The 18,177-nt window shown below is 34.5% G+C and overlaps 2 protein-coding genes across 3 annotated transcripts; both read left to right on the top strand.

The window, feature by feature from the left end:
• The first annotated feature begins 4 nt into the window (after window positions 1-4).
• LOC106099913 (sodium- and chloride-dependent glycine transporter 1-like) lies at window positions 5-5,278 on the top strand. Of its 2 annotated transcripts, XM_013278605.1 has the most exons (13): window positions 5-101; window positions 937-1,114; window positions 1,237-1,368; window positions 1,478-1,632; window positions 1,701-1,771; window positions 1,966-2,098; window positions 2,181-2,315; window positions 2,414-2,517; window positions 2,740-2,977; window positions 3,091-3,219; window positions 3,713-3,913; window positions 4,547-4,675; window positions 5,100-5,278. In XM_013278605.1, exons 2-13 carry the CDS (start codon window positions 991-993, stop codon window positions 5,238-5,240), a joined length of 1,692 nt encoding a protein of 563 aa, XP_013134059.1. In that variant the 5' UTR covers window positions 5-101; window positions 937-990; the 3' UTR covers window positions 5,241-5,278. The 2 variants fall into 2 exon arrangements, with proteins under 2 accessions (XP_013134059.1, XP_013134060.1); XM_013278606.1 differs by lacking the exon at window positions 937-1,114 and having other exon boundaries at window positions 25-101.
• A 288-nt stretch (window positions 5,279-5,566) lies between these two features.
• Window positions 5,567-17,478, top strand: LOC106099922. The gene is made up of 6 exons (XM_013278613.1): window positions 5,567-5,709; window positions 6,097-6,209; window positions 14,573-14,723; window positions 14,878-15,069; window positions 15,235-15,435; window positions 17,410-17,478. The coding sequence occupies exons 1-6, from the start codon at window positions 5,668-5,670 to the stop codon at window positions 17,464-17,466; spliced, it is 756 nt and encodes a 251-aa protein (XP_013134067.1). The 5' UTR covers window positions 5,567-5,667; the 3' UTR covers window positions 17,467-17,478.
• The last annotated feature ends 699 nt before the right edge of the window (window positions 17,479-18,177 follow it).

Here is an 18,177-nt window from a genome sequence, read left to right as displayed (position 1 = left end):
AAACTAGCTGTTGCTCGCGACTATACCCGCTTTTTGAAAAAATGTAGCTTTCGTTACTCACATGCAAATTACCTTTCTGATGGTAAAAGAAAATTCTGATGGTAAATTAAAAAAACGTTTTACGCTGCTATTAAACGTTAAGTATTTCAACAAGGAGTTATTCTAGCCAGTTAGGAACTTTAACAATGCTTCACACTTCAAAGAGAAACCTCTGACACTAACAAGCATAAAATTCTTCGTCTGTCCTATGAGATTTATAATTATTACTATTTGGCGCATAGTTCTACATTCCGATGTTAACAAGCGAGACTAACTGATGTATGAAATAGCAAATCTATACATAGAAATGTCACAATATGGGACCTGTTTAAATGTCTTCCGTCATTTGTTTATTATTAGATCCCAATTGTGGCAGTTGTTATTGAAATAATATGATTTTCCATTCATCATTTAACAAGTTAAATGCAAAAAAGTCCTTACCGTCAAATCGAATTATGCAAACAATTCTACTAAAAGTAGAGTATACAATTTCTAAAATCTAGTTCAGCGTCATGTCGTGCATGTGACACCTATGAGTGATACGAAAATGGCAATTCCTAGAAAATGAAATTTATTGTTTCTATCTCTAAAACTGATTTCCTCGTAAAAATAAACGATTTGCGGTTGTATGAAATTGACGCAGCGATGATTCAGTGGGTAAACTAAGGGTTACATTCTCAATTGGTTTCATAGTACCAATTACCTTTTATCTCTAACTATCTTGCACGAATTTGATCTAAATTACTTCCCTTTAGTTGTAGAAACAAATAGATTAAAGATCATCCTAATATAACACGCACACAATTTTCCATTTGTATCGCCTGTGCTGTGATTGAAGGCAAAGGACAATAGGTGGATAAGCATCCATATCCTCAATTAGTTTAATGCTGCTATCAGAAAGAATCGCGCCGCTAGGGGGTCACGACCGGCGGTTTATTTAGTACGTTTTCGATGGCTGGTGGGTCGCACGAGCGTTGGGGCAGCCAGTTAGAGTACCTACTATCATGTTTAGGATACGCCGTCGGCATTGGAAACATTTGGAGATTCCCATATCTGTGTTATAGGAATGGAGGAGGTATGATTTTTACACTACGGTTTCAATGTACAATACGACGCAATTTACGCTTTTCAATCATATTAAAACGTTATGAGATTTAAAAATGCAAAGTACATATAAGAACTTATAACAATTTTCAGGTGCATTTCTCATACCGTATTTCCTGACTCTTGTCATCTGCGGCATCCCGCTTGTGTATTTGGAGACGACGCTGGGTCAGTTTGCGAGCGCGGGATGTATTTCTATATTCAACATCAACCCACTGTTCAAAGGTTAGTTACCTCTGCTTAAATTTGTAACTAACTACTAAATGTAACTTGTTACCAACTGTCTATTAAAAGGAAAGAATAAATAATTTTAAAAGATGTTTTATGTTTACAGGAGCGGGATATGCAGTGATCTTAGTGAACATAATTGCTACAACATACTTCGCTGCTATAATGTCATTCCCCTTGCTGTACATCTATCATTCGTTCACTTCTCCCCTGCCCTGGCAGAACTGTGGAAACTCATGGAACACTGATCGTTGTTCTGAGGTAATTCAAATTATTTTCTGCAATCAACTTTTGAAATGTTATCATTGATTTGATTTGTTTAATTTTAGTTAACTGGAAACTCCACATCTGTAATAGGAAGTACAGGAGCGGTAACGACTCCCGAAGATGAATTCTTCCAGTAAGTGAAATATATATTTTTTGTGTACTGTAAAATAAATTACTACTGTTTGGTTTCTAAATAATTCTAGTGACCTAAACTGATATTTGAGATAACTATGTAATAAACTTACTAGTACCTTCCTGGAGACATATCTAATCGAAATCAATTCTCTTTAAATTAAATTTGGTAAGCCAAATGTTTTCATATTACAGTATACGTCTACTACAAATGTCGCCAAACATTCACGAGATCGGTGGCATCGTGTGGCCTCTGTTCTGTTGCAACCTGATCTGTTGGGTGTTCGTCTACCTCTGCATTTGTGGTGGTGTCAAGAGCGTCGGTAAGGTGAGTAATGCGATGTCACATTGGCACGTTGCCCTTATTCCTCATTCCAGGTTTAAAATACAATTGTTTTTCATTTTTGCAGATTGTTTACTTCACAGTTCTGTTTCCGTATGTGGTGCTTTTCGCTCTGTTCATACGCGGCGTGACGTTACCCGGCGCCGGTCAAGGGATATTATATTTTATACTTCCTGATTGGAGCCAGTTGAAGAATCCCAAGGTTCGATTCTGTCAGCATTTTACTGTCCTTTAAAGCCATTGTCGTTACACCATATTAAAATTATAATATCGATTCCAATATATTTCAATCGATTCCAGGTATGGGCAGATGCTGCAACACAGATATTCTACTCGCTTGGTCCGGGATGGGGAGGTTTAGTGAGCATGGCCAGCTTCAATAAATTTCACTACGATAACTTGAGGTGGGTGTATTTTAAAACATATTATCTTATTGTATTTTCTAGTAGAATTACGAAATAATTACGTAACATTTCACCAATGACTTTTAAAGTTATTTTAACGCAACAACAAATATTTATATTTAGCATTTTCGTACTCTACGTAAAACGACCTGTGATCTTCTGACGCGTATTTATCAAATATTGCACCGATTTGCTGTATCGTGTTATTCAGTTTGTTTTTAGGTCATCAATAATAATACCAATAGTGAACAGTGGTACAAGTATTTGGGCTGGATTTGTGGTGTTTTCTGTGCTGGGGTTCGCGGCGGAGCGCGCCGGAGTGCCCGTCAGCGAAGTGGCCACCGCGGGCCCGGGACTGGCCTTCATCACATACCCAGCGGCAGTCACTTTGATGCCGGCACCCAATTTCTGGGCCATCACCTTCTTTGTTATGCTATTTTTTCTGGGAATTGATACTATGGTAAATTTCTCTTTTTTACATTTATAACGATACAAACAATACACTTTGAAATTGCTGAATAAAACTTCTACATTATAATTTTTATGTATTCATGTTTTTTTTTTCTATTTTAGTTTGTGACGATAGAGGCGGTCATTACAGGGTTCCTAGACGAATATCCAAAGTTGCATCGTCGCAGAAAACTGATAACTCTTATGACTTGTTTAGTACTTTTTTCCATTTCAACTATCTGTAACACCAAGGTTAGTATAGCTAATAATAACATGCGCGTAAACACTTGTAATAAAATACTAAACAGTAGTAATTACATGATTTATTAGTTACATTATTAGTAAATAATAATTCTAAATACTGCGATACGGTTGTTATTCAATACAAGAAAATACCGAAGTCCTTCATCCATTTATGTAAGCGGAAATAATAACATGCAATCAAATGATTATTATAAAGCGGAAGTGTTTGTTTAAACGTCTTGATTTCATGTTCTATATCTGACTCTTAATTACTTTCTTAATGTCGAACTCAGAGACCCTTAGTAAAGATTTAGTAAAAGACAACTATCCGGACTATTTCATCACTATATGGCGGTCGTTAAACATTTGTATAAAAATATAAAAATTTACTAAAAGTAGATTATCTAGGCAAAAATTAATTAACGAAAATGCAATCACCTTTACATATCAAACAAAATTTCTTTTCTATGTCAGATCTTAGTTAAGTATTGTTTGTGTAAAGGCTGGTCTACACATAATTGGTTTGCTGGACTCGCACGTGGCGATAGCTTGCGTTCCTATTGTCTGCATCCTGGAGCTGGTAGCGGCTGTGTACACTTACGGCCAGGATAAACTCAGGATGGACGTGCTCTTCATGACCGGCAGACCACTCACGAATTTCTGGCTGATACTCTGGAGATATATACTGCCTGTTATTTTATTGGTAAAAATGTTTATTAAATGTTATAGGTAGACATTGTAATGCATAATTTAAGAAAAGTGTTTTTGGCAGTTGAAATACAAGTATAAAAGGGAAATTACAGTCATGTCGTTTACTAGTTTCTTTGTTAAAGATTATCATTGAGAAAAAATAGATTTGTAATTTAGGAGCATTTAAATACGAATTAAATTACTAACTAAAGAATATAACATTAGGATTAAGCGTAAATGAAGAATGTATGGTCGCAGTATATGGGTATGGAAGCAAGGGAAGTATTTACGAAGATGGCATGTTGGCTCCTCGCCAGGAATACGCATTAAATCAAAGATCAAAACATATTCCGGTTGTTTTTCGCAGCTGATGTTTACTAACTTGTCAAATTCTGTGCGGTGTTGCCAAGTGTTCCCCGGTACTAAGGGATCGTAGCATGCTTTATATTACAAAATGTAGCCAAAAATTTTAACCTAAATAAAGTTAGAATAAAAAGCTGTCGTTAGAGCAGTAATATTACAATCACCGTATTTGTTTTTATATTTTGCAATTCATACAATTCCTACAAGTTATTTTTTTTTAATTTGTTTGTTTTTTTTTTTTATTTCGAGTCAGGTATTTGATGTCAGATATTTCTCTATTCAGGTAGTGGCCGGCTACTCGCTGCGTGAAGCGTCAGGCGTAGCTGGCTGGTGTGTCGCACTTGCGTCAGTCGTATGCATTCCTATTTATGCAATGACAGTTATTTACATGTCTAGAGGACCCATTCTGCAAGTAATTACTATTTAAACCTTAACATATCCTTTAATCTTAATCACAATTAACACGAAAATCTTCTGGAATCATCATCAACTTGCCCTTGTCCCTCCGAAGGGTGGGCACAGTATGTGCTGCTCCCCCATACATCTCTATCAGCCGTCATATTTGAATTCACTCCCTTAAGCATATCCACATTCACACGTTCCACCCATACTTTCTTCGGTCTTCCCCTACCTTTCTAGCCATCCACATTCAATCTTAATACTTACTTGTTCATGTCCTCGCTTCTCAAAGAAAATCTTCTAGAGTAAATAATGCATATTTTTTTTTAATCATTGGATTGTATGTAAATGTTAAGTTTGTATTCACCAAATTCTCAGGCCTGTAAAGGTCATATCTATGAAAATGACAGGGTTTCTGTACTATGGATCTCTTTCAGCGTATCAAGGAGAACTGTCGAGCGAACGCGCTCTGGGGCCCGGCGGAAATCGAAGTCCGGGAGCAGTGGAATACATACCGCAACAAGTTGCACGTTCCTCTACATGCATTGAATAACGAAGCATGCACACAAATAACATAACAGATTTGACTATAAAATATATGTTATTAAATAGAACATGTCCTGCTTTTATTATCCAAATACTTTCTACATCGTCAATGTATGTATATCTAGTGAGCAGTAAAAACACGGAGATAAAATCGAAAATGCTTTTTATCATGTGGTATGAATTTGGGCGGAGCTGTGCAACGTATTGTCTGCTGGCTCTATGGCTTTGTCACTTAAAATGATACTGGCAACTATGAAAATTGACGTAAAAAAAAGAATTCCTAAAATCTTGACGGTTGTATAATTTGACAAAATGTCAATTTTGGACTTTGAAATTTTTTAAAAAGTGTAATAAAATTAAAAATTTGATCAAAATTCAGTATAATATGTGTTAGATTGTAAAAATATAAAATCAATTAAAAATTCTTTCAAAATTTAAAGTGATATAAAAATAGCGAAAATGCCTGATGATAATGATAAAGATAAGAGGGTCAAGATTCATGTAAGTAATGCCTTATCCTAATTATTCTTAGGTTTTCTTAACTACTATCCTATATTATTCCGCATCTTAATTCCTCATTACAAAGGAACGGTCACAAAATATGAAGAATAATTATATAACCACATTTTAACCGTTCAATCGATTGTCCGAGGTTTTAAGGTTCGAAAGGCTTGGATAACAAGCTAATCAACATACTATTTATAGCAGAGTTTCTGCATATATAAATATAATATACAATTTCCTACCCACAACCAACCATGGCCCCACAGACCCTCAGGTCATACGGGTTAATTCGCGGGAGGGCGCACACGGTCTGTCCGCATGCACCTTCTAGATTCCCTGGAAGTAATATTGTCTTAATTTGTGACGTATTAACATACGTATCAGGTGGAAGGCGAAGATGAGCTCGGCGAGGGTGAGGTGGAGAGACGCCGCAGGATGAAGAGGTTCCAACTACCCAACCTGCCGCGCTGGTGGCAGGCCAAGATCATACAATATGCGTGAGTTCATACATGAACTTAGTTCCACGAAATATATTTTAACTAGCTGTTCCCGTGCGGCTTCATCGGCATGTAATTATGAAAGCTTTATTTTATTGTTTACATTTGTCAAATTATTAATAGCAAATGTCAAAATGACATGACATGACAAACCTTGACAGTCTTGCTTCCTTGATATTGGCAGCAACTTATGGTCTCTTTCCCACATTATGGTTTTTATCCAAAGTATTTAGCCACTAAGGTTAATGGCGTGAAAATATATAGCCTAAAGCGTGACGTAAGTGTAGGGCTTTTTATTAAAAATAGAATTATTCAAAAATATGCTGTAATTGCTGACATCTTAGGCAACGAAGAAGTGTGTGTTTACGCTTTATTATAATAGTATAGATATAGATAGTATAGATAAACACATCTATGATTTGTTTTTAAGGACTTCATATTGGAGATTAGAGGTGAGTTTTATAACTAGGCATTATTTAATACTAATAACCTATAGCTTAAATAACTTTTGAATTCTATACAGCTTTTATAAGAATATTTGAATTAGTTACACGTTTTTTGATGTAATGTAGAATGTTATTAGAATAATTAACATTACGTAGTAGTTACCTTAAAAATACAATGTATTCTGATAAAAATATATTAGCAATAACATGCGCATATATTTGTTTAAATTGCATCAGCAATAAGAAAAATCCATTGATTTATAAACGCTATCAGTTGACCAAATTTTATCTTCAGCAAAACTTAAATATAAATATTTTATTATGATATATTTCGTAGAATTTTTTTCATAATATTGCAAATGATTGCTCCGTGTGGGGTCACCTTTGACAGATAGGTCATACGACGGTTTGTTTTCGTGCAATACTTTTATCAGTATATGTTGCCACGAGCAATGCTAAAGAAATTTCATGATATAATAATATTGGAAATTGTATTTTTATTGTAGAGATGGGTAGATTGCGTGAAAGGTGACATGATCAAGAAGGGAGTGATGACTGACATGACGGATGATAGGGTTATTTGGAGGACGAAAACCCGGTGCGCCGACTTTACAGAAGAAGGATAAAGTAGGGGGGATGATGATGTATTTTTAATTGAGTTTTCCTGTTTAGCTATATTAATCTTTGTAGATAAACATAACTACGTTATTAAGCTTATGTTTTGTTGCTAAGCAATAATAACAGTTTTCTTATCTCTAGTTTAGTTGTATCGTTTTAATAAGTTTTTATTATTACCATGTTCTATTTAGTGTGTAACAAAGACGTAATCACGTGACCTCCCGCTCTCTGATAGTGTTGCTGTCACGTGTTTATTACATTAACGTTTTAAATGTAATCTAAATACTCCTTATTAGTAAACTAACAAAAAAATTCATACATTTTTACTTAAGAAAAATTTAAAAAAAATCCTATGATTACTTCTGTATCTGAAGATTCATTTGTTTTTAGTTTGACGTCAAGCCTACTTTGCGCTTCTCGGATCAATTACGACAAGGTCTTTGTTTTACAAAAAAGTAAAGATCTCAACGACCATAGAGCGAGTGGAGCGGTAGGGTAGCTATAACATTACGCGCCAAAAGCTATTACTTTCTAAAAATGTTTTTGTTTCTTTAAAGTTTTAGAATCCAAGTGGTTTAAAACGAGATAAATTTTAATTATATTCAACAACAAAATCCTTTGTTATTGAAAGCTTGTGTCAAAATTGTTTTTATATTAAAAATCGATATGTTACATTTATAAACAAGTACGTAGAAGAACAAAACGATTATGGATCAACATAAATTTTAAGATTTTATTTTTCACTTACAAAAATACATCTCAGAAAAATTTAAATCGATTAGCAACGCTTGACGTCGCCGTTTTCATATCAATATATCATCGGATCGTAATATTCACTTTCCCGAATAGTGCATTTGCTCTTCAAATAATCTAAATTTAACTGCAATGTAACTGTTTTTCTATTATACTTTCAGCTTACATCACAAAAAAGTGACTCGATGTTATGCAAGATAGAATCGCAGAAAACTTTAACGTTCGTGTTAATGTTCTTTCGAGTTTTCGCAGTTAACTTTATACAACAAGTTCATTGACCTATCACTCAGTTACACTATGTATATTTATGAAGAAAGTATTGTCCGCAACTATAGGAAAGAATACACATTAGGAAAGTATGCTTCAAGCCAAGCGTGTATAAGCATACACACACGAAAGCTTGTGCGTTGCGCTTCGTCACATGGCGTGGTTACGTGAAAGAATCACGGAATGAACAAATGCAATAAATTAATGTCAATGAACTGGATGACAACGTAATTATTTTGGTAGGACGCGAAGGCCGCACGGCCTGCTGACCCGGTCGCGGCGACGTTGGCGCCATCCGGGTCACCCGCGCTAGGCTCGCAAGCAAAAACGGGACACCTTTACATGTAGGGCACTCCACCAACCACTCAAACAAGCATTTAAATACTTAACAGGACCAATAAAATATGTGACAACTATCACCTGAAATCTATAGACCTGTAGAGTCAAAGATAACATGTCTCCTCTAAGAGTAGATATCTCCTTAGATTACGTACAAGTACACGAACAAACTTGGCGGTTAAGTGCTAATTTAATGTGTACTATATTGTAATATTGAAATTAATATATTCCAATGGCTGTTTGAAAAAGCCTTGTGTGTCAATTCGTTCAGCGAGTGTGCGGAAAATCATCCGTCAGACGTGTCAAACAGTATTAATGTTCGCGTGTGGCAGGGTGACGCGTGGGGTGCGGCGCGATCGGGGGTGGCAGGCTCTTGGTGACTGTAATGGCGGCGGTAGTCATTGCACCTCCAGTCGTTTGTGGGACAACATGCAATCGTCATAAGCATCCATAACATGCAGCGAGCCAACTCGAGCTCCTCGGAGAGCTCCTTCTGGACGACAATAGAGCTGCTAGCTGACCGCGGCCGGCGGCGCTCCACCGGCGATTACGATGAAGTCACGATCGACCTGCAGCCGAGGACTACGTCCGCCTTGAGGTTTTCTACTCTCGACATGCACATAACTTTTTTATCTCTGCACCGTACTACTCGCACATGTTATGACGAAATGTACCAATAATTTTAACCCATAAATCTTACAGAAACATTCTTTTCTACAATAAATTATATTGTTCCGATAGCTCTTCGTGTAACATCTCGGTGCATTTTTTATTTGTTGTCGGTACATGCGGTGGAATCGGTGTAAAAGTATTTCCTCTGAACGTATCTAAAAGGATCGTAAATCAGAGATGAATTACGGTCAGCGGATCTCGGACAGGTTTACGCTATCGAGACAAGCTTTGTTTTGGTTGAAAGTGCTTCGCAGGTTTTGACTACGTAATGTGTAAACATTGTGCGTCATTTGGACTTTACGCGCTTTTATTCCGACATAAAAAAATCGCTTTTTCTTCGTCGTTTGCGATAGATTATCGTGTTTAGAAAAATACTTTTGACAATATTTTACTACTTTTTTAAAATATTTTACACTTGTTATGGGCGATGAAAAACCTTAAGTTGTGTATAATAATATAAATACGTTAGCCAGATGTTACATCGATCTCGGAAATCCCATTTTATTTTATTATTCTCGGAAAGTAACGGCTCTATAAAACAGACCTACGTATGTATTTTTATGGATGTTCGATGGGATAAAACGTCAAAGGGGTTTCGTCTATTCGCAGTTTATTTCAATATCAAATTATGTATATTTTCAATTTGTTTGTACGAACATGAAAAGTCGAAATATTATCGTATTAATTCCACGTTTGGTAGATCCTAAATGATTGTACATTTTGTATTTGAATGTTGTTTTAAACTCACTTATTGTTAATGAGTGCAAAGTAGATGTTTGCTGAATTTTTCTTCAAAATTTGTTAGCTTTTACCGCCATTTAAATAAAAAGTAGGTAAACCGAAAAGACCAGTGAATTAATAAAGTAAGTAATTTTAAGTCTGGCTAGTGTAAAATTAATGTGTTCTTGGAATAGAAATTTCTGGAAACGGCCATTTATTCTTTTAAAAAAAAATCTGATGTTGTTTATATCAAAACTCGCTTACTACAATGAATGTAGAGATAAAACTATGCGTAAGTGCAGATGAAAACTATGCTAATACCGTAAAATGGAACGAGCATTCACAAACTGTTTAAACCCGTGACGTGAGTTTTATGGCTTTAAAAATATCACGGTATTCGATTTTACTGCTTACGATATAACGCCGTTTCGAACATCTTAAACGTAAACACATATTTATTCATTAAAGTAGTTTAATTTATCACTATATTCTCAAGTAAAATTATCATATAGTCTACTTGATTCAAGACGAGTACATATATTATTTGCATATGAGTGAATGTGTAAAATTTAATTACTATTTAAAGTATTTTACGTTAGTATACGTAAATCTTTTAAATTTCTATTACACGGATGTTACGTTTTATTGCCGTGCCATTTTCAACTCAGTCGATTTCTACTTTTGTGTAACGACCCATAAAAATGTATGTATCAAGACTATTTATTTACGAGTGACTCAGAACATTTCATCGGTGAGTTATCTCGAGAGCATTCTTTCCGGAGATTTAGGGCGTATTTACAGCAGAAGACCGCAGCATACACGTGAGTGACACGTCACGTCGTCGTGTCGTCACTTGTAATTCGGGCAGTGTGTAATCATTCCGGGAAACGACTTGCGTAGATTTATGATGACCCCTCTGTCAGACTATCGAATCGCTTTAGCAACTCACGCTTATCGAATGTTTTTATTTGCAAGCAACAAGCTTACGTATTTCTTATGTATATCTGTGTATATAATATCAGGGATTTGAGAAGTCGCTCTGTAAGATGTAGAGTATTTTAAAGAATATTTGTATTGCACTCTATTGAAATATTGTTTGCGAAGTAAAGACTATTGATAAACACTATGTAATTCAAAAAAGTTTTAAGTTTCATATTATGTTGTTTATTATTTATATTTAATGATATCGAAATTCAACACAGTCGTGTAAAATTAGATTTCGCCATCGCTTGCCCCATTTTTTCTCTAATTGACTGAGATTGTTCAAAGCGAAGTATTCCAAGTTGTAAAAAAGGCAACGCGTAAGGTTCCTCTGGTGGTGTAGATATCAAGATATGCATGGCGATACCTATGATCAATTAATATAGATGAGGCTATCTGCAGCACGTTTCCCCCATTTGATAAAAAAAAAATACTTTTCTACAACTGCTCCAAGTAATAGTTTATCAAGACGGACGTAAGATAACCTTCAGTCGACAAAATGCCACAACGATTTTATTTCGTAAGACAATCTTGATATTATACTAGCTGTTGCCAGTGAATCTGTCCGCGCGAAATAAAAAAAAATAGTTAATTAGGTGTGTTACTACATCTTGTCTCTACATCTGTGCCAAAATTCATACAGGTCCATCCAGACCTTCAATATACCTTATAAAACAACCATCCAAATATACAAACTTTCCCATTTATCATATTATTAAGATAACATTTGAACCGTTTAAATACATGCCGATATTTAATTTAACATTCAGCCGTCGCATTTTTTAATTTTTATTTTCTTTTTTATTGTTTGCAAATACATTGCATGTTTCTTTTAAATTCCAATGCTCTATTAGTTTTTATTTAATAAATAAGTGGATAATATTCCGCTATGCTAGAACTTTTATGAGATTTGAATGAAATATTAAAACCTAGCAAACTTAACTAAATAATAATTATTATTATAACATGATTTTAATATTCTTTTCCTTAAATGAGTAGGTATAAAGGTCCTCTTTGTATTAAACCGTATCGTTAAGGGAAATGGAATGATAGTGTGATGCTGTCCGTTGTAACTGGGGAGGTCCCAGTGATATCATATGCTTTATTATCTGTGAACCACAGCACTTAACTAAAATATTGATTATATATAATTACTCGTAGTAATTCCTAGAATTTTTATGACCATACTAAAGTTTAAGATTTATCTCTCTTTGAACTCTTTCAAAAACACACTAGTTAAAAATCACCTCACATTTTCTCAATTTTTATTTCCAGGGATTTTAAGACACCTGTAAAAGATTTAAATATATTGACACAAACGCCTTTAATTGGTAGCTATAAACTTAAAAACAAAACAATCAAAGCAACTGTTATTGTAATTTAAAAAACAATTTACCAGTATTACTCGCAAACGCAACGCAGCAATTAATTTCTCACCCTTCCCATCGTATTCGTGATGTTTTCCAACATGCAAGCGTAGTTTCGAAATATCGAATCGATCTTTAGAACTCGATTATTTTATAATCAACGAAAGATCTATCTTGTCCATCAATACATCGATTTATTGGAGGTCTATTTCCAATCTATTCGGTCTATTCCCACCAGAGTACGTCTGTTCTTTATCGATTTGTCGGCTCCGATCCGTTTCAAAGATTTAGATGATTGATATATTGAGCCTCTGTCTATTTTATAACATTGATTACATTTTATTTTGGCAAATTTTCTAGTTTTAAGTTTTGTTCGGATATAATAAGATTTAAATTTTATCTAAAACTTTGAAGATAGCAAACAGCTGCAAAACAATTTCTATTAACCTGTACTAAATAAAACCACTATCAATTATATACCTAGGGGTTTTTAATGATGATAATTAGCATTGATTTACACTGCTATATTAACTAGTGGTCTAAATATAGGGAAAAAACTCTACATCAGACTTTGGTCTTTGGTTCGCCCTAAATAAATTTACACATTCCCCATATGTCCCCCATGTCAATAAAGGTTTCGTACACACATTGAAAAAGGTTTTTATAAAGCGACCAACACTGTAGCTTTTAATTTATCTTTGTATTTCATTTTATTTAAAGAAAAAATTGTGATATTTCAGTATTTAGTAACGATAACATTATGGTTTTTCTTAAAATAAACGACTAGACATAGTAAAAAAATTATGAGCCAATCTCCCCAACGCATGTTTTCTTATTGATGCGTGACAGTTTACAGTTGAAAGCGCCCTAATAAAGTTTTATTAACTAAATGTCTTTGTAGGCAGCGGCAAAAAGCGAAATAAGGACGAATAAGTCAAGCCTTACCGAGTTTTGGAGATTTATTAAACCATAAAGACGGCTACCGCGAGTTTACGATGAGTCTGGCTTCATACCTTGACACACATATCAATTTATAAATGCAATACAACATAAAATGTTAAATGCGTGTTAATTTTAAATATATCAAAGTGTAACAGCGTCTTCCTTTTCTGATTATTAAATTAAATTTAATTGAACTTAACACATCTAAAGTTGTGTTTAAATAAAATTTTTGATCGATAACTAAAAAAAGCTAAAATGTATTTTAAAGTAAATTTATCATGACACTTTGACAGGTACACCCTATCAACGAAATTTATACCAAAACCATAATTCTATACCATGTACTCGTATGATTGTCTGACAAACTTTAGCCACGCAATATAATGTGGCTTACATACTGGATAAATCTTTTGTTTATTATTTTTGCTTAAAACATCATCATCAGCTTGTCATTTTCCCTGCTGGGGAACGTGTATCGATTAAATATTAATTTGATGCAATATGGAAACATTAACTCGAAAACTAATTAAAAAAAGTGAAGAAGACCGAGTGACTTTAATTACAAGACAGCAGGGAATAATATGATTGGAATGACTTCAAAATGGGTTGATTTAATTGCATAATGTAAACATATTTTACGTAAACATATATACAAATCGTCGCAAAATCTCCGTTTCCGCCGAGTAAAGACAAACATTCATGGTTACACGGGGTCTTAAATAAGCTTCCAATAGATTAGCTATATTCATCGTCATGTTAGTCTTTCTTTATTTGCAAATTAATTCCATCTAGTAAATGTATACGTTCCCTTAGAGGCGACTTACATGTGGTGTCGGCGGGCGTACCTCACAGTACCAGGCTCGCCCTACACTGTATTACTATAAAGGTCTCAACTATGACACGAGCCACCGCGCGTCAAAACCACTAAAACTTTACGGCGAACGCGGCTAGACGGTAAGTCAGTCTTCTGCTCCAAGTTCATCAAAAATCGCAGCCAAAACGAATCGACAAACATTGCACCAGCCAGCGCGGGGCACGTAAGTAGCGTCTGCTGTTAAATTTGCTTTTAGATGCAATAGTTAACATTTTTATACAAACTCGGTTAATTTTATAACATTGTGTGTTAAAACTACAACTAAATTGTGTTGGTTTTTGCAATAAGCGTAGAAAATGCGTACTTATTCCTTATCCTAATTATTGTGCATCATGTTTAGTGTCCAATCATACAGTGTTTCAATTTGTTAATGTTTTGCTCTAGCTTTCTGCACCCGCATGTCCGCGCCCGCCTCGAGAAGCACATGGGCTCCAACCTGGTGCGCCTCACCGACAAGACATACATGACCGACTTGGAGGAGATGATACGCAGCGTCAACGAGGAGAACCTCAACAAAAGAATATCTATGAGAGTCGTGAGTATTGACAGCAAAACAATATGCTAAGAAAAAAGAAAGACAAACCGTAGTTGATGATGTACTAACAACTACAATTTTAGAAATATGTTAGTACAACTATGTACTAACATATTTCTAAAACACTTTTTACTAAAAGTAATTATGCCCACAGCTCGATGAGATGGAAAGACTGAAAAGATTGATACTGGTGGGTAAGACTCCCCTCAAGGAGTGCCCTCCCGAGCTCCACAATCACCCCGTGTTTGTGTTTTGGAGGATGGTGAACAAGGAAGTTGCCAAAGCGTCGAAGAAAAGAGCCGATGCATATTACAGAAAACTAAAATCATCACAAAAAGCTGATCAGGTAAGCCATGTATTTTTACTCGGTATAAAAAGTTTAATTATTTGTATTTTTACAAATAACTCCAAATTGATGCTGGTGACGATGTTTCGTTCAGAAAGATTATGTTTTATATTCCTTATACTTTCAACCTTTTAAGAACTAGTTTTTAATGAACTACATTTTTAGACTATCGGTGAAGAAAGTGAAGCAGAAGAATTTGATGATGGAAGTTCAAAGCTCACCGCTGAGCAACTCCTTGCTAAATGTCAAGCCGATTTAGAGGAACGCAAACTAGCAGACATTGAGAATGGCGTCCGCTTCACCGAGGAACAATTTGCAGTACTTAAATATGAAACCAACGATGTTAAGACATTAAAAAACCTTACGGTAAAATTTTTAAATGATGTAATACGTACAAAATTTAAACACACATTTTTTTAAATATAATGGGATGCAAATAGAGAGCTCACATTGGATAGTATTCTTTAATTCTTAAATAATTATTTTTACATAACTTAGAATAGTCTAGATCCAACAAAATGATGCCAGAATGTCAAAAGGTCTGCACTATCGGCGCTCATTCTCCCTGCGGACCATTTAAGATTTACGACTTGTATTAGATGGTGCACGAAGTAATCGACATTTTGTTTACATACAAGTAACAAGGCTCGTGTCAAACTGGATACAACCGGATATCTAATAACTCCGAGTGACCCCTAGCTCAGTTTGCTCCTTGATACCGAATACTAAACAAACAATCGTGATGTGCCACTGAGAACTTGAGTAGTTATGTTAAGACAATATTTTTAATTCTTGGTCCATTTAAATGAATATTCAATTCATAGTTTTTTGTTTTAGTATCTTAGGAAGGTACTGTTTTTATATGTATGTACTCGTATATAAACGATTTTAATGAGTGATATAGTCATTCAATCTTTACCCATTCTTGCGCAAAGTGTCAGAGCCAGACGGTTTTATTGATTTTTTGTTTACCAATTTGTAGTTATAATCTTGTTTTCCGAACTTCAGTCCCTTCCTTAGACTATATCGAGAATGTCAAACAAATTCACTAACTCTTTTTATTATGTTAAATACATTTTATAAAGTCTAAGTTTTGATCGCTAACAATATGATCGATTCTTGCCATTTTTTTACTTTTACTATTCATTTGTTTTTGCATAGAAATTTTCTGTAACGTACAAATTGAAACAAACCTACAAAGTAAATCTTATCGTTTACTTACTCTGGCTAGTTTAAACTAGAAACTTAATCAAGTTCAAATGAATCACGATGAAACGTGATTAACCTTCCACGTATCACTCACTGGCAGACCGATAGTCAGGTTAATGCATACTGCAGTAATTGAGTTTTATAAATGCGTACGATTTATACCTATATTGTAAACCATTCAATCACATCATCTCTATATAGGAAAGAGTGGCAGATCAACTGTCTTTATCATCTTAAAGAAAAATCTTTTAAATACTTAATAGCGGTATTTAATGCTTTATAAGTTTTTATTATATCGGAAATGTTGTTTCCATCTCCATATATTATATGCTAGTTTCCCGATAACTGATTTGCTCTCTGTTGTATCGTACGAGAAATTAATAGAGATTTCAGTCTTCGAAAAATTTGGTACAATACCGCCGTAGCATGGCGGTACGCGGTCAGAGTTCTGTTAAGAACCGATCTTCCTTTATATCTTAATCAATGTCAAAATATTTATACCTAGATACATTTTGTAATAGGGCTTGTGGACAGTTAGTCATTTCTGATTAGTGTTACTATCAGCATACATTGTAGTTATCGTGTAAAAATCGCGTCCGGCAGATGGCGACTGTGCAGAGTCCACGCAATGCGGACACGAGCGTCAGTCGGTGTCATTGACATCTCTCTGTTGCTTGGCACGAATAAACAAATCTTTGTTTCAAATATTTGTTCCGTAAACGTGATTAATCTTGAATTGTTGCTGACGTTAGTAAAATGTGGAACGCTTCGAGAGGATGTGATCACAAAAATAACAGGATACTACTGTCACAAATCAAAAATAATAATGCAATTGCATTTGGCACTCTCAAAGTCGAGTAGTTATTATAATTTTGAAAACTGTTAATTCGTATGTATTCCAAGTGTGTAATACATTTTTACACTTGATTTCACAATGTAGAACACTTAATTCCTCCGTCAACTCCAACACTTCGTAAACTAAATCTTGTTTACTACGCTACCGTTTGATGCCTTCTCCGATCGATGCAATGCCGATACTAAAATCTTTACGGACACCAAAACTTCTATAGCAAATTGGTACTTGATAGGCTTATGTAACAACTTAATCGGTGGATTCTTTTTTCTTTTCAGACCGTCGAAGAGCTCTACGCACTGGCTGATAAGATCATTGGCACTAAACGTATTTAATAAAAAATGTAACAAACAAGTCATTTATCTTTGTCTACTTTTGTATATTTATTACAACAAATATTTTTTTTACTAAGTATATGATTATGTCAAAAAAATTGAAATATACAATTACAAAAATTGTATAATAGTTGTAGTAAGTGATATATTGAAATGAAATAAATAAGGAAATGTTTTGTTTAAATAACTTTTTTATTTAACTATTCCTGGATTTTTGATATTTACAAGTATATCTACCAAAATAAGACTAAATTTCAAATGTTTCTTACAAATCACTTTCTAAAAGAATATTGTACTTATTAATAAAATGAAACACACTTTAATACGATTCTTATTTATTAGTTATTTTTTATATTAGATTCAACAATATTTTACAGAATTCAATTATATCCCATTCTTATATACAATTAAAATATCATTTGGATTTTTGTATTAACAGCTTAAATATTAACAATAATGAGTAAAGTATTAACAGGAAGTTTGAGAGTAGCCCCAGTGGTTGAGAAAATAAGGAGTAAAAGGTTAGAGTGGTATGGGCATGTTATGAGAAGGGATGAATCGCATGTGACAAGAAGGATATTAGTTATGAATGTGGAGGGGTACATCGGTAGAGGTAGACCTAGAAAGAGATGGATGGATTGCGTGAAAGGTGACATGATCAAGAAGGGAGTGATGACTGAGATGACGGATGATAGAATGCTTTGGAGGACG

Source organism: Papilio polytes, unplaced genomic scaffold (genome assembly GCF_000836215.1).
Source record: "Papilio polytes unplaced genomic scaffold, Ppol_1.0 DF824102.1, whole genome shotgun sequence".
NCBI classification, from domain to species: Eukaryota; Metazoa; Arthropoda; class Insecta; order Lepidoptera; family Papilionidae; genus Papilio; species Papilio polytes.
The sequence above is the reverse complement of the archived record's forward strand: the minus strand, read 5'-3'. Positions and strand labels throughout refer to the sequence as shown.